Source organism: Ranitomeya imitator, chromosome 2 (assembly GCF_032444005.1).
Source record: "Ranitomeya imitator isolate aRanImi1 chromosome 2, aRanImi1.pri, whole genome shotgun sequence".
Classification (NCBI taxonomy): Eukaryota; Metazoa; Chordata; class Amphibia; order Anura; family Dendrobatidae; genus Ranitomeya; species Ranitomeya imitator.
Genome location: NC_091283.1, coordinates 354,503,813 through 354,520,337, shown reverse-complemented (window position 1 = coordinate 354,520,337; position 16,525 = coordinate 354,503,813). Strand labels below are relative to the sequence as shown.

Sequence of the window (16,525 nt, the reverse complement as noted above, 5' to 3'; positions counted from 1 at the left end):
ATCAGGTTTACAGTACCATGTAAACCTATGGAAAACCAAATCCGCTGTGCCCATGGTGCAGAAAATACTGTGCGGAAACGCTGCGTTGTAATTTCCGCAGCATGTCAATTCTTTGTGCGGATTCCGCAGCGTTTTACACCTGTTCCTCAATAGGAATCCGCAGGTGAAATCCGCACAAAAAACACTGGAAATCCGCTGTAAATCTGCAGGTAAAACGCAGTGCCTTTTACCCGCGGATTTTTCAAAAATGGTGCTGAAAAATCTCACACGAATACGCAACGTGGGCACATAGCCTTAGGATTAGGGTTGGAATTAGGGTTGTGGTTAGGGGTGTGATTAGGGTTACGGGTGTGTTGGGGTTAGGGCTGTGATTAGGGTTATGGCTACAGTTGGGATTAGGGTTAGGGGTGTGTTGGGGTTAGTGTTGGAGGTAGAATTGAGGGGTTTCCACTGTTTAGGCACATCAGGGGTCTCCAAACGCAACATGGCGCCACCATTGATTCCAGCCAATCTTGTATTCAAAAAGTCAAATTGTGCTCCCTCACTTCCGAGCCCCGACGTGTTCCCAAACAGTGGTTTACCCCCACATATGGGGTATCAGCATACTCAGGACAAACTGCGCAACAATAACTGGGGTCCAATTTCTCCTGTTACCCTTGTGAAAATAAAAAATTGCTTCCTAAAACATCATTTTTGAGGAAAGAAAAATGATTTTTTAATTTTCACGGCTCTGCGTTGTAAACGTCTGTGAAGCACTTGGAAGTTCAAAGTGCTCACCACATATCTAGATAAGTTCCTTGGGGGGGTCTAGTTTCCAAAATGGGGTCACTTGTGGGGGGTTTCTACTGTTTAGGCACACCAGGGGCTCTGCAAACGCAACGTGACGCCCGCAGAGTATTCCATCTAAGTCTGCATTTCAAAAGTCACTACTTCCCTTCTGAGCCCCGACGTGCGCCCAAACAGTGGTTTACCCCCACACATGAGGTATCAGCGTACTCAGGAGAAACTGGACAACAAATATTGGGGTCAAATTTCTCCTGTTACCCTTGTGAAAATTAAAAAATTCTGGGCTAAAAAATTATTTTTGAGGAAAGAAAACGTACTTATTAATTTCACGGCTCTGCGTTATAAACTCCTGTGAAGCACTTGGGGGTTCAAAGTGCTCACCACACATCTAGATAAGTTCCTTTTGGGGTCTAGTTTCCACAATGGGGTCACTTGTGGGGGGTTTCTACTGTTTAGCCACATCAGGGGCTCTGCAAACGCAACGTGACGCCCGCAGAGCATTCCAAAAGTCTGCATTTCAAAACGTCACTACTTCACTTCCGAGCCCCGGCAAGTGCCCAAACAGTGGTTTACCCCCACACATGGGGTATCAGCGTACTCAGGAGAAACTGGACAACAACTTTTGGGGTCAAATGTCTCCTGTTACCCTTGGGAAAATAAAAAATTGCGGGCTAAAAAATCATTTTTGAGAAAAGAAAAAATGTTTTTTATTTTCATGGCTCTGCGTTATAAACTTCTGTGAAACACTTGGGGGTTCAAAGTGCTCACCACACATCTAGATTAGTTCCTTTGGGGGTGTAGTTTCCAAAATGGGGTCATTTGTGGGGATCTCCAATGTTTAGGCACACAGGGGCTCTCCAAACGCGAAATGGTGTCCGCTTATGATTGGAGCTAATTTTCCATTTAAAAAGCCAAATGGCATGCCTTCCCTTCCGAGCCCTGCCGTGCACCCAAACAGTGGTTTACCCCCACATATGGGGTATCCGCGTACTCAGGACAAACTGGACAACAACATTTGGGGTCCAATTTCTCCTATTACCCTTGGCAAAATAGGAAATTCCAGGCTAAAAAATCATTTTTGAGGAAAGAAAAATGATTTTTTATTTTCATGGCTCTGCGTTATAAACTTCTGTGAAGCACCTGGGGGTTTAAAGTGCTCAATATGCATCTAGATAAGTTCCTTGGGGGGTCTAGTTTCCAAAATGGGGTCACTTGTGGGGGAGCTCCAATGTTTAGGCACACAGGGGCTCTCCAAACGCGACATAGTGTCCGCTAACAATTGGAGCTAATTTTCCATTCAAAAAGTCAAATGGCGCGCCTTCCTTTCCGAGCCCTGCCGTGTGCCCAAACAGTGGTTTACCCCCACATATGAGGTATCAGCGTACTCAGGAGAAATTGCCCAACAAATTTTAGGATCCATTTTATCCTGTTGCCCATGTGAAAATGAAAAAATTGAGGCTAAAAGAATTTTTGTGTGAAAAAAAGTACTTTTTCATTTTTACGGATCAATTTGTGAAGCACCTGGGGGTTTAAAGTGCTCACTATGCATCTAGATAAGTTCCTTGGGGCGTCTAGTTTCCAAAATGGGGTCACTTGTGGGGGAGCTCCAATTTTTAGGCACACGGGGGCTCTCCAAACATGACATGGTGTCCGCTAAAGAGTGGAGCCAATTTTTCATTCAAAAAGTCAAATGGCGCTCCTTCCCTTCCAAGCCCTGCCGTGCGCCCAAACAGTGGTTTACCCCCACATATGAGGTACCAGCGTACTCAGGACAAATTGGACAACATCTTTCGTGGTTCAGTTTCTCCTGTTACCATTGGGAAAATAAAAAAATTGTTTCTAAAAGATCATTTTTGTTACTAAAAAGTTAAATGTTCATTTTTTCCTTCCATGTTGCTTCTGCTGCTGTGAAGCACCTGAAGGGTTAATAAACTTCTTGAATGTGGTTTTGTGCACCTTGTGGGGTGCAGTTTTTAGAATGGTGTCACTTTTGGGTATTTTCAACCATATAGACCCCTCAAACTGACTTCAAATGTGAGGTGGTCCCTAAAAAAATGGTTTTGTAAATTTCATTGTAAAAATGAGAAATCGCTGGTCAAATTTTAACCCTTATAACTTCCTAGCAAAAAAAAATTTTGTTTCCAAAATTGTGCTGATGTAAAGTAGACGTGTGGGAAATGTTATTTATTAACTATTTTGTGTCACATAACAGAATAAAAATTAAAAATGTGAAAATTGCGAAATTTTCAAAATTTTCGCCAAATTTCCATTTTTATCACAAATAAACACAGAATTTATTGACCTAAATTTACCACTATCATGAAGCCAAATATGTCACGAAAAAACAATCTCAGAACCGCTAGGATCCGTTGAAGCGTTCCTGAGTTATTACCTCATAATGGGACACTGGTCAGAATTGCAAAAAACGGCCAGGTCATTAAGGTCAAAATAGGCTGGGTCATGAAGGGGTTAATGGTTACTACTCACCTGGGTAGTCATTTGTAGGAATCTCTTCTTTACACCGCTCATCACCCCTCACATATGTCTCTGTAGCATCAATATGGGTCAGATCTTCACCCTGAAACAAATATTGTAAAAGTCACAGACCGACGGAGAAGTCCCATCTATGATTAGCTCTATTCCTGCCATCTCCACCACTCTCATCATAGAAGTATAAAACATATAATTAAGTGAAAAAAAAAGGAGTTATATCAGCTCACCAAGCGATATAAGGTGCGGTGCATGGAGACTCCAGACAGGCTTCTGGGTGGAGAGCATAGCAGTGAACAGGGAAAGCTGTCATCCGCAGGAAATAAGGTAAGTATGTCAAAATATTATTTTATTGGCGACCATTAAAAACAAGGGAGTAAAAATTAAAAAAAAAGATATACAGTATGGACGGTAGGAAACACGTGTCTACGAGTTTCAAGCAACAGCTCTTAGCACTAACAGCTTAATATGCCTATAATCCAGTGTTTTACAGTTTATAGGAGAGCAAACTCTCTTGCTAATTTCACATCGCTTCAGATATTCATATATCACTTTCTTGCTATATTTACAATTCCATTCTAGTGACAGCATTTGTCTTTCGTGCAAAGGTTTTCTCTCCTTTCTCATTAGTGATCATTAATTTCATGGAGTGTTCCCGTCTTTTCACTGTTTTTTTTCCAGCTTACTCTCCTAGTAAACACTGGATTATGGACACAATAAGCTGTCAGTTGTTTTTACTCCCTTAAGGCCTCTTTCACACTTCAGTTATTTGGCGTCAGTCTAAAACCGCCATTTTCCTCAAATAACGGATCAGTCAATTTTTTTTGACGGATCCGTTATTTTCCCATAGACTTGCATTAGTGACGGATTGTGACGGATGGTCGTCCGTTCCATCCGCCATGCGACGTATCCGTCGAAATTTGGCGGACGTTTTCTGAAAATAGACGGACATTGAAACGTTTTTTGTCAACGCCGAAATGGCGGATCGCGACGGATCCGTCGTGTCCGCCGTTCCATAGAATGGGCGCCTATGGGTGACGGATCCGCCGCAACCGTTTTTTCGGCGGATCCGTCGCCCCAATCCGTTTTTTCAATTGCGCATGCTCCAAAAAGAAGATACTTTTCCCAGACAATCCCCAAGTAACGGATCCGTCAAAAAAACGGATCCGTTAGAACCGTTTTTACAACAATTGTGACGGATCCGTCAATCCGTCACTATGTCGGTAGTGACTGATGCCAAATAACTGAAGTGTGAAAGAGGCCTTATGGGTGTATGAGAAATCGCTCCTGTCAAACCAATCTAATCAGTTTTTATGAAGAGGTAAGCTATAGGCTGGACCACGGTGAGTCATTGGACGTGGTATATCTCGATTTTTCCAAAGCATTTGATACCGTGCCGCACAAGAGGTTGGTACACAAAATGAGAATGCTTGGTCTGGGTGAAAATGTGTGTAAATGGGTTAGTAACTGGCTTAGTGATAGAAAGCAGAGGGTGGTTATAAATGGTACAGTCTCTAACTGGGTCGCTGTGACCAGTGGGGTACCGCAGGGGTCGGTATTGGGACCTGTTCTCTTCAACATATTCATTAATGATCTGGTAGAAGGTTTACACAGTAAAATATCGATATTTGCAGATGATACAAGACTATGTAAAGCAGTTAATACAAGAGAAGATAGTATTCTGCTACAGATGGATCTGGATAAGTTGGAAACTTGGGCTGAAAGGTGGCAGATGAGGTTTAACAATGATAAATGTAAGGTTATACACATGGGAAGAAGGAATCAATATCACCATTACACACTGAACGGGAAACCACTGGGTAAATCTGACAGGGAGAAGGACTTGGGGATCCTAGTTAATGATAAACTTACCTGGAGCAGCCAGTGCCAGGCAGCAGCTGCCAAGGCAAACAGGATCATGGGTGCATTAAGGTTACGTTCACATTTGCGTTGTGCGCCGCTGCGTCGGCGACGCAACGCACAACGCAAATAAAAACGCACCAAAAACGCTGCGTTTTGCGACGCATGCGTCCTTTTTTGCCGAAATTTGGACGCAAGAAAAATGCAACTTGTTGCGTTTTCTGCGCCCCCAAGCTAGCGGCAAAAAAAAACCGCATGCGTCGCACAACGCAGCACAACGCATGTCCATGCGTCCCCCATGTTAAATATAGGGGCGCATGACGCATGCGTCGCCGCTGCATCGCCCGACGCAAACACGCAAAACGCTAATGTGAACGTAGCCTAAAAGAGGTCTGGATACACATGATGAGAGCATTATTCTGCCTCTGTACAAATCCCTAGTTAGACCGCACATGGAATACTGTGTCCAGTTTTGGGTACCGGTGCTCAGGAAGGATATAATGGAATTAGAGAGAGTACAAAGGAGGGCAACAAAATTAATAAAGGGGATGGGAGAACTACAATACCCAGATAGATTAGGATTATTTAGTCTAGAAAAAAGGCGACTGAGGGGCGATCTAATAACCATGTATAAGTATATAAGGGGACAATACAAATATCTCGCTGAGGATCTGTTTATACCAAGGAAGGTGACGGGCACAAGGGGGCATTCTTTGCGTCTGGAGGAGAGAAGGTTTTTCCACCAACATAGAAGATGATTCTTTACTGTTAGGGCAGTGAGAATCTGGAATTGCTTGCCTGAGGAGGTGGTGATGGCGAACTCAGTCGAGGGGTTCAAGAGAGGCCTGGATGTCTTCCTGGAGCAGAACATTATTGTATCATACAATTATTAGGTTCTGTAGAAGGACGTAGATCTGGGGATTTATTATGATGGAATATAGGCTGAACTGGATGGACAAATGTCTTTTTTCGGCCTTACTATGTTACTATGTTAATGGTCACCAGTAAAATAATGTTAAGTATACTTACCTTAATTCCTGTGGATGGTGGATTCCCAGGTTTGCTACTGGTGGATGAAACTAGATTGAGCACAAGACCTTTACAGCCATCTACACATCATAGGGGGGATCTAATGACACAGTCTCTCCATCTACCTGATGATCCTGAGGAACATTGGGATCTTCTTGTTTACATTCCTGTGGGAGAAGAGGACGGGGACATCTCTCTGGTGTTGTCTTCTTACTGGATAGAACTGGAGGAAACACATACAGGGACTGAATTCATTCTTTACATACAGGTAATTATAGGCCGTGTGTATTTAGTCCTATTACCTGGTGATGTGAGAGGCTGGGCATTCTCCATCATCACGTACTTGTACAGATCTCTGTGTCCTTCTAAATACTCCCACTCCTCCATGGAGAAATAGATGGAGATATCCTGACACCTTATAAGAACCTGACACATACAATGATACCGTCATCATCCCGATACCTTCATAGCATTACTGTATAATGTCCCAGCATTCCCAGCCGTGTCACCTCTCCAGTCAGCAGCTCAATCATCTTGTAGGTGAGTTCTAGGATCTTCTGGTCATTGATGTCCTCATGTATCAGGGGCTTATGTGGAGGCTTTTTGATTGGGTTCAGAGGTATTCCCCATCCCTCAAACACAGGGTCCTGACAGCGTTCACTAGAGGTCTTCTTCACTACTATGTAATCCTGGTTATGTAGAGACACAATAATAGATCTCACTACAGACATTTCCAGAGTCCTCACCTCTCCAGTTTTGTCCATCCGTTATTTCCATAGAGAAGAAAGGTGTAATGTGACATCATCAGAATCTCTCACCTCTCCAGTAAGATGGAAGAGGATCTCGACGGTGAGGTGTAATATTCTCTCCACCATCTTGTTCCTGTCGTTATCCATACTTGAAGAGTCAATTAGAAATATTCTCTTATATATAAAATTTCCACTGAGAGGATCCAATATGGTAGATACCTGAATGGGGTGAAGATGAGCCGATGTAACATCATAAATGTACTAATATAATTACTGGAGATTAGTGATGAGCGAGTGTACTCGTTGCTCGGGTTTTCCCAAGCACACTCGGGTGGTCTCCGAGTATTTACGACTGCTCGGAGATTAATTTTTCATCACCTCAGTAGCATGATTTACAGCTATTAGCCAGCTTGATTACATGTGGGGATTACTTAGAAACCAGACAACCCCCACATGTACTCAGCCTGGCTAATAGCTGTAAATCATTCAGCTGCCGCGATGAAAACTAAATCTCCGAACACTAACAAATAATCGGAGGTCACCCGAGCGTGCTCGGGAAAACCCAAGCAACAAGTACACTCGCTCATCACTAATAGTGATCTCTACTCTTAGTATGCACCTGTACACGACAGTTTTCTATTTGAAAGAGAGTCAGTCTTTTTTTTTTATTTACGAGATATGTATATATATATACATACTATATACAGTGGGGCAAAAAAGTATTTAGTCAGTCAGCAATAGTGCAAGTTCCACCACTCAAAAAGATGAGAGGCGTCTGTAATTTACATCATAGGTAGACCTCAACTATGGGAGACAAACTGAGAAAAAAAAATCCAGAAAATCACATTGTCTGTTTTTTTAACATTTTATTTGCATATTATGGTGGAAAATAAGTATTTGGTCAAAAACAAACAATCAAGATTTCTGGCTCTCACAGACCTGTAACTTCTTCTTTAAGAGTCTCCTCTTTCCTCCACTCATTACCTGTAGTAATGGCACCTGTTTAAACTTGTTATCAGTATAAAAAGACACCTGTGCACAACCTCAAACAGTCTGACTCCAAACTCCACTATGGTGAAGACCAAAGAGCGGTCAAAGGACACCAGAAACAAAATTGTAGCCCTGCACCAGGCTGGGAAGACTGAATCTGCAATAGCCAACCAGCTTGGAGAGAAGAAATCAACAGTGGGAGCAATAATTAGAAAATGGAAGACATACAAGACCACTGATAATCTCCCTCGATCTGGGGCTCCACGCAAAATCCCACCCCGTGGGGTCAGAATGATCACAAGAACGGTGAGCAAAAATCCCAGAACCACGCGGGGGGACCTAGTGAATGAACTGCAGAGAGCTGGGACCAATGTAACAAGGTCTACCATAAGTAACACACTACGCCACCATGGACTCAGATTCTGCAGTGCCAGACGTGTCCCACTGCTTAAGCCAGTACATGTCCGGGCCCGTCTGAAGTTTGCTAGAGAGCATTTGGATGATCCAGAGGAGTTTTGGGAGAATGTTCTATGGTCTGATGAAACCAAACTGGAACTGTTTGGTAGAAACACAACTTGTCGTGTTTGGAGGAAAAAGAATACTGAGTTGCATCCATCAAACACCATACCTACTGTAAAGCATGGTGGTGGAAACATCATGCTTTGGGGCTGTTTCTCTGCAAAGGGGCCAGGACGACTGATCCGGGTACATGAAAGAATGAATGGGGTCATGTATCGTGAGATTTTGAGTGCAAACCTCCTTCCATCAGCAAGGGCATTGAAGATGAAACGTGGCTGGGTCTTTCAACATGACAATGATCCAAAGCACACCGCCAGGGCAATGAAGGAGTGGCTTCGTAAGAAGCATTTCAAGGTCCTGGAGTGGCCTAGCCAGTCTCCAGATCTCAACCCTATAGAAAACCTTTGGAGGGAGTTGAAAGTCCGTGTTGCCAAGCGAAAAGCCAAAAACATCACTGCTCTAGAGGAGATCTGCATGGAGGAATGGGCCAACATACCAACAACAGTGTGTGGCAACCTTGTGAAGACTTACAGAAAACATTTGACCTCTGTCATTGCCAACAAAGGATATATTACAAAGTATTGAAATGAAATTTTGTTTCTGACCAAATACTTATTTTCCACCATAATATGCAAATAAAATGTTAAAAAAACAGACAATGTGATTTTCTGGATTTTTTTTTCTCAGTTTGTCTCCCATAGTTGAGGTCTACCTATGATGTAAATTACAGACGCCTCTCATCTTTTTAAGTGGTGGAACTTGCACTATTGCTGACTGACTAAATACTTTTTTGCCCCACTGTATATATATATATATATATATATATATATATATATATATATATATATATATATATATAATGTGTATGTATATGTTAGAGACATCAAGGTGCTATGCATTAGCCACTGTAGTCACCAGAAAATCACCAAAAGTCTCAGCCACAACAATGCACTTGGTTGGATGGCACTTGTGTGACCGAGTGCCACCACAGTGCAATTATGTCACCGCCAAACAACAGACATAGATGTTGTAGGAGCAGGTGCAGACAAGGATGTAACAAGATGTGTGATCATCACTCCTCTATTTGTGAAGTAGGAGAAACAAGAGGAACGATGAAAGCCTCAGGATTCCCGCTGTAGTGGTCGAAGGCCCCAATGATGATTTATATTCTAACGATAGTTGGAAAATCCCTTTAGTCCTACTCTGAACCTTATCGTTACTGTACGTCCCGATGCTGAGCGGAGGCAGTGTGCACATCAGGAGGTTCTATCACATCACGCTGATTGTTAGGGCTGATTAACTGATTAGATGCTGCAATTAATAGCAACTGTCTCATCTCGGTGGTCACACAGGGTATCAGCATCTCAGTATGTGATCCCAGGATGTCAGTTATTGTCATAGAAAAATAATAACTCCACCTCTAACAGAGAAACGAGATAAAAGCTTTTTATTCCCAGGACATGTGCTGATATTGTGGAAAAGTCATATGATAAATTTGCTGATTACACAAAGAGGAGGGATAGCCAATACAAGAGAAGAGAGAGAGGACTCAAAAACATCTAAACAAACTGAAACTGTGGGCAGCTAACAATAGTTTTTAGCAGGGAGAAATGCAAATCCTACATCTGGGTAAGAAAAATGAAAAAAGCCTATATAGAATGGGAGGAATAGTGCTAAGCAACAGCAAGTGTGAAAAAGACTTAGGTATACTAATGAATCACAGACTGCACACAAGTCAACAGTGTTATGTAGCAGCAGCAAAGAAAAAGAAAAACATAGGTCTAGATCACGTGAAGTAATTATCCCCCTCTACTCCTCTCCTTGGTCGGGTCTCATCTAGAATACTATGTACAGTTCTGGGCATCACATTTTAAAAAAGACATTGAAAAACTGGAGCAAATTCAGAGAAGAGCTACCAGGATGGTGAGCGGACTACTAAGTATGTCCTATGAGGAACGGTTAGCCACTTATTCACAGAACCAATTTTGTACTTAATGACCAAGCCAATTTTTACAACTCTGACCACTATAATTTTATGAGGTTATAACTCTGGAACGCCTCAACAGGTCCCACTGATTGCGAGACTGATTTTTCGTGGCAAATTCATGTTAGTGGTAACATTTAATCGATATGAAAAAAAACAGAAATTTGGCAAAAATTTAGAAAATTTAGCAATTTTCAAACTTTTAATTTTTGTGCCCTTAAATCAGAGAGTCATATTGCACCGCACAAAATATTTAATAAATAACATTTCCCGCATGTCTACTTTATATCAGCACAATCTTGGAAACTTTTTTTTGTTAGGACGTGATAAGGGTTAAAAGTTGACTAGCGATTTCGAATTTTTACAACAAAATTTACAAAACCATTTTTTTAGGGACCACCTCACATTTGAAGTGAGTTTGGGGGTCAATATAATAGAAAATACTCAAACATGAAACCATTCTAAAAATTTCACCTCTGAAGGTGCGCAAAACCACATTCAAGAAGCTTATTATCCCTTCAGGTGCTTCATGAGAACTAAAGGAATGTGGAAGGAAAAAATTAAGATTTTACTTTTTTCACCAAAAATTTACTTTGGAATCAAACTTTTTTTATTTTCGGTATCAGGAGAAAATGGACCACAAAATATGTTGTGAAATTTCTCCTGAGTATGCCAATTCCCCATATATGGGGGAAAGCCACTGTTTGGATGCATGGCAGGGCTCAGAAGGAATGGGATAGGCACCATGTTGTGTTTGGAGACCGCCTGATTTACCTAAACAGTAACTAACAGTGGAAACCCCCCAATTCTAACTTCACCCCTAACACAGCTCTAACCCCAACCTCAACACACCACTAACCTTTATCCCAACCATAACACTAACCACAACCCTAACCCCAACCCTAATTCTAGATCCAACCCTAACCTCAGGTCTAACCCTAACCCCAACAGAAAAAAAATACATTTTTTTTTACCTAAGGGGGTGATAAAAGGGGGTTTGATTTACTATTTTTATTTTGATCACTGTGATAGGGTCTATCACAGTGATCAAATTAAACCAATAGGAAATATCTCCTATTGTTGCCGGCCGGCAGATCTCGGTGGGTGCACTGCGCATGCGTCCGCCATTTTCTTCCTGGAAGAAGATACCGAGGGCCGGGAGACAGAGCCGGAGGGAGCAGGGGATGTTGGAGGTGACAGGAGGGCTCGGGGGACCCAATTCTCTCTCCTCACGTATGCTAGATCATATCAGAAAAAGAGAGAAGTAAATGGAAAATAGGACTTTTAAATTTTTTGGCGGTAGACAATAAAGACCGATCTGAATCATGGAATCATGTACTCCGGGGTCTCAGCTACCCCCGGTAGCCGATACTCCAGAGATTTTCAGACACTGGGGGGTGCAATACCTTTATTTCTCAGCACCGTTAAAAAGCGGCACTGAGGCATAAGTACCTGTTGTGAATTCCGCTCTTGGGCTCCCTCCGGTGGTTGTAAGTGGCACTTTTGTGAGTTCTGCTCTTGGGCTCCCTCTTGTGGTTTCTAGTGGTATGGCTGCTCCTTGGAGTTAGCTGTCATCAGCTGCCTCCACTTATTGTCCGCTATTTAAGTCTGGCTCTTTCTTCAGCCTGCGCCACTTGTCAATGTTCCTGGCTGGATTTACATCTCTGCTTGGAATCTCCTGATTTCCTGACCAGTTCTGCAAAGATAAGTTCTGGCTTTGCTCATTTCAGTCCACATGTTGTGGACTTATTGTTCTGTGCATTCTATATTTGTCCAGCTTGTCAGTATGGATTTTTTCTGTTAGCTGGAAGCTCTGGGAAGCAGATTTACCCTCCACACCTTTAGTCAGGTGTGGAGATTTTGTAAACTCTGTGTGGATTGTTTTGTAGTTTTTATACTGACCGCACAGTATCCTTTCCTGTCCTATCTATCAAGCTAGACTGGCCTCCTATGCTAAAATCTGATTTCATTTCTGCGTATGTTATTTTCCCCTCCTCTCACCGTCAATATTTGTGGGGGGCTATCTTTCCTTTGGGGATTTTCTCTGAGGCAAGATAGGTTTCCTGATTCCATCTTTAGGGGAAGTTAGATCTTAGGCTGTGCCGAGGGGTCTAGGGAGCGTCAGGTACCTCCCACGGCTATTTTTAGTTGCGCTGCTAGGTTCAGGGTTTGCGGTCAGTACAGATACCACCTCCTTCAGAGCTTGTCTCATGTTGTTCCTAAACCACCAGATCATAACAAGTACCCTTCTGGTGCTGTTAAAAGGCATATCTGCGGTCGTTAAGTGGTTAACCCCTTCCCGACCTCCGCCGTACTAGTACTGCGCTGATCTGACACAGTGATATGCAAAGTGTCAGATCAGCGATCTGACTTTATATAGTGATGTCCCAACCTGGGACAATGTTATAAAGTTTAAAAAAATAAAAAAATATGATGTGTAAAAATATTTTGAAAAAAATCCCCAAATAAATATTTTAACAATAAATCCATTTATGTAAATCATAATAAAAAACAATAAAAGTACACATATTTGGTATCGCCGTGTCCGTAACAACCCGACCTATAAAACTGTCCCACTAGTTAACCCCTTTAGTGAACTGTTGTGAATTCTGTTATCGAACTCCCTCCTGTGGTCATGAATGGTACTTCGGCGAGTTCTGTCCATGGACTCCCTCTGGTGGCTATGAGTGGAGCTGCTGCTTCTGAGGTTCCTTCCACAGGTGACGTAGTTTATTCTTTGGCTGGCTGTTCTATTTAACTCCACTCAGATCGTTACTCCATGCCAGCTGTCAATGTTCTTGTACTGGTTCAGTTCGCTCTTGGATCTTTCTGGTGACCTGTCTACTCCAGCAGAAGCTAAGTTCCTGCTAGTTATTTATTTGTTCATTGTTTCCTTGTCCAGCAGGCTATCATGATCTTGCCCTGCCAGCTGGAAGCTCAGGGATGCAGAGTGGCACCTCCGCACCGTGAGTCGGTGCGGAGGTCTTTTTGCACACTCTGCGTGGTCTTTTTGTAGGGTTTTGTGCTGACCGCAAAGATACCTTTCCTATCCTCAGTCTGTTTAGTAAGTCTGGCCTCCCTTTGCTAAAACCTGTTTCATTTCTGTGTTTGTGACTTTCATCTTATCTCACAGTCAATATATGTGGGGGGCTGCCTTTTCCTTTGGGGAATTTCTGTGAGGCAAGGTAGGCTTTATTTTCTATTTTTAGGGCTAGTTAGCTCTTAGGCTGTGAAGAGGCGTCTAGGTCGTGTTAGGTACGCTCCACGGCTATTTCTAGTTGTGTGATAGGATTAGGGGTTGCGGACGGCAGGGCTCCCACTTCCCAGAGCTTGTCCTGTGTGAGTTTAACCATCAGGTCATTCCGGGTGCTCCTAACCACCAGGTCATAACAGTGAACACCATTAAAAAAAAAAAAAAAAAAAAAAACAAGGCAAAAAAACAATGCTTTATCATCATACCGCCGAACAAAAAGTGGAATAATACAAGTTCAAAAAGACAGATATAAAAAAAAGGTACTGCTGAAAAAGTCATCTTGTCCCGCAAAAAATAAGCTGTCACCCAGCGTCATTAGCAAACAAATAAAAAAGTTATAGCTCTCAGAATAAAGCGATACAAAAATAATTATTTTTTCTATAAAATACTTTTTATTGTATAAAAGCGCCAAAACATTAAAAAAAAGATATAAATGAGGTATCGCTGTAATCGTACTGACCCGAAGAATAGAACTGCTTTATCAATTTTACCACACGTGGAACAGTATAAACGCCCCGCCCCCCCCAAAAAAAAAAAATTCATGAATTGCTGGTTTTTGTTCATTCTGCCTCACAAGAATCGGAATAAAAAGCGATCAAAAAATGTCATGTGCCCGAAAATGATACCAATAAAAACGTCAACTTGTCCCGCAAAAAACAAGACCTCACATGACCCTGTGGGCCAAAATATAGAAAAATTATAGCTTTTGGTGATGCAAAAACTATTTTTTGAAATAAAGAGTCTTTTAGTGAGCGACAGCTGCCAAATATAAAAACCCGCTATAAATAGTAAATCAACCCCCCCCCCCCCCCATTATCAACCCCTTAGTTAGGGAAAAATAATAAAATAAAAAAATGTATTTATTTTAATTTTCCGATTAGGGTTAGGGCTAGGTTTAGGGCTAAAGTTAGGGTTAAGGTTGGGGCTAAAGTTACTGTTAGGGTTGGGGCTAAAGTTAGGGATAGGGTTGGGGCTAAAGTTAGGGTTTGGATTACATTTACGGTTGGAATTAGGGTTAGGGTTGGGATTAGGTTAGGGGTGTGTCAGGGTTAGGGATGTGATTAGGGTTATGGTTAGGGTTGAGATTAGGGTTAGGGGTGTGTTGGGGTTAGGGTTGTGGTTAAGGTTGGGATTAGGGTTAGGGGTCTGTTTGGGTTAGGGTTATGGTTGGGACTAGGGTTAGAGGTGTGGTGGGGTAGGGTTAGAGTTAGAATTGTGGGTTTCCACTGTTTAGGCACATCAGGGGGGTCGCCAAACGTAACATGGTGTCCGATCTCAACTCCAGCCAATTCTGCATTGAAAAAGTAAAGCGGTGCTCCTTCCCTTCTGAGCTCTGCCATGCGCCCAAACGGTGGTTTACCCCCACATATGGGGTATCATCGTACTCTTACCCTTGGGAAAATAAAAATTTGGGGGCTAAAAAATCATTTTTGTGGGGGAAAAAAGATTTTTTTTATTTTCACGGCTCTACGTTATAAACTTTAGTGAAACACTTGTATGTTCAAAGTTCTCACAACACATCTAGATAAGTTCCATGGGGGGTCTAGTTTCCAAAATGGGGTCACTTTGGGGGGTTTCTACTGTTTAGGTACATCAGGGGCTCTGCAAATGCAACGTGATGCCCGCAGACTATTCCATCAAAGTCTGCATTCCAAAACGGCGCTCTTTCTCTTCCGAGCTCTGCCATGAGCCCAAACTGTGGTTGGCCACACATATGGGGTATCAGCGTACTCAGGACAACTTGTGCAACAACTTTTGTGGTGCAATTTCTCCTGTTACCCTTGGGAAAATAACAAAATTGGGGGCTAAAAAAATCACTTTTGTGGGAAAAAAAGGTTTTATTTTCACGGCTCTACATTAAAATTTCTGTGAAGCACTTTGGGGTTCAAAATGCTCAACACACATCTAGATGAGTTCCTTAGGGGGCCTACTTTCCAAAATGGTGTCAATTGTGGGGGGTTTCCACTGTTTAGGCACATCGGGGGCTCTCCAAACGCGACATGGCATCTGATCTCAATTCTAGCCAATTCTACGTTGAAAAAGTCAAAACGTGCTCCTTTCCTTCCGAGCTCTGCCATGCACCCAAACAGGGGTTTACCCCCACATATGGGGTATCAGTGTACTCAGGACAAATTGCAAAATAACTTTTGTGGTCCAATTTCTCCTGTTACACTTGGGAAAATGAAAAATTAGGGGCGTAAATATCATTTTTGTGAAAAAGATTTGATTTTTTACTTTTACGGCTCTACATTATAAACTTCTGTGAAGCACTTGGGGGTTCAAAGTGCTCACAACACATCTAGATAAGTTCCTTACGGGGTCTACTTTCCAAAATGGTGACACTTGTAGGGGGTTTCCACTGTTTAGGCACATCAGGGGCTCTCCAAATGCGACATGGCGTCCGATCTCAATTCCAGCCAATTTTGCATTGAAAACATCAAACGGCGCTCCTTCCCTTCCGAGCTCTGCCATGCGCCCAAACAGTGGTTTACCCCCACATATGGGGTATCAGTGTACTCAGGACAAATTGTACAACAACTTTTGGGGTCCAATTTCTCCTGTTACCCTTGGTAAAATAAAACAAATTGGATCTGAAGTAAATTTTTTGTAAAAAAAAAGTTAATGTTCATTTTTAAACATTCCAAAAAATCCTGTGAAGCACCTGAATGGTTAATAAACTTCTTTATTGTGATTTTGTGCACCTTGAGGGGTGCAGTTTTTAGAAAGGTGTCACCTTTGAGTATTTTCTATTATATTGACCCCCAAACTCACTTCAAATGTGAGGTGGCCCCTAAAAAAAATGGTTTTGTAAAATTTGTTGAAAAAATGACAAATTGCGGGTCAACTTTTAACCCTTATAGCTTC

General features: G+C 42.2%; 1 protein-coding gene across 1 annotated transcript in view; it reads right to left on the bottom strand.

Annotated features, from left to right (window-relative positions):
• Positions 1-16,525, bottom strand: part of LOC138666562 (zinc finger protein 585A-like) — a 73,877-nt gene that overhangs the window by 13,281 nt on the left and 44,071 nt on the right. Inside the window, exons 14-18 of the mRNA XM_069754767.1 lie at positions 6,984-7,133; positions 6,675-6,854; positions 6,468-6,591; positions 6,291-6,388; positions 3,274-3,364 (exon numbers count right to left, since the gene is read on the bottom strand). Of these exons, the coding sequence (XP_069610868.1) occupies positions 3,274-3,364; positions 6,291-6,388; positions 6,468-6,591; positions 6,675-6,854; positions 6,984-7,133 (643 nt within the window). The remainder of the gene's footprint in view (positions 1-3,273; positions 3,365-6,290; positions 6,389-6,467; positions 6,592-6,674; positions 6,855-6,983; positions 7,134-16,525) is intronic.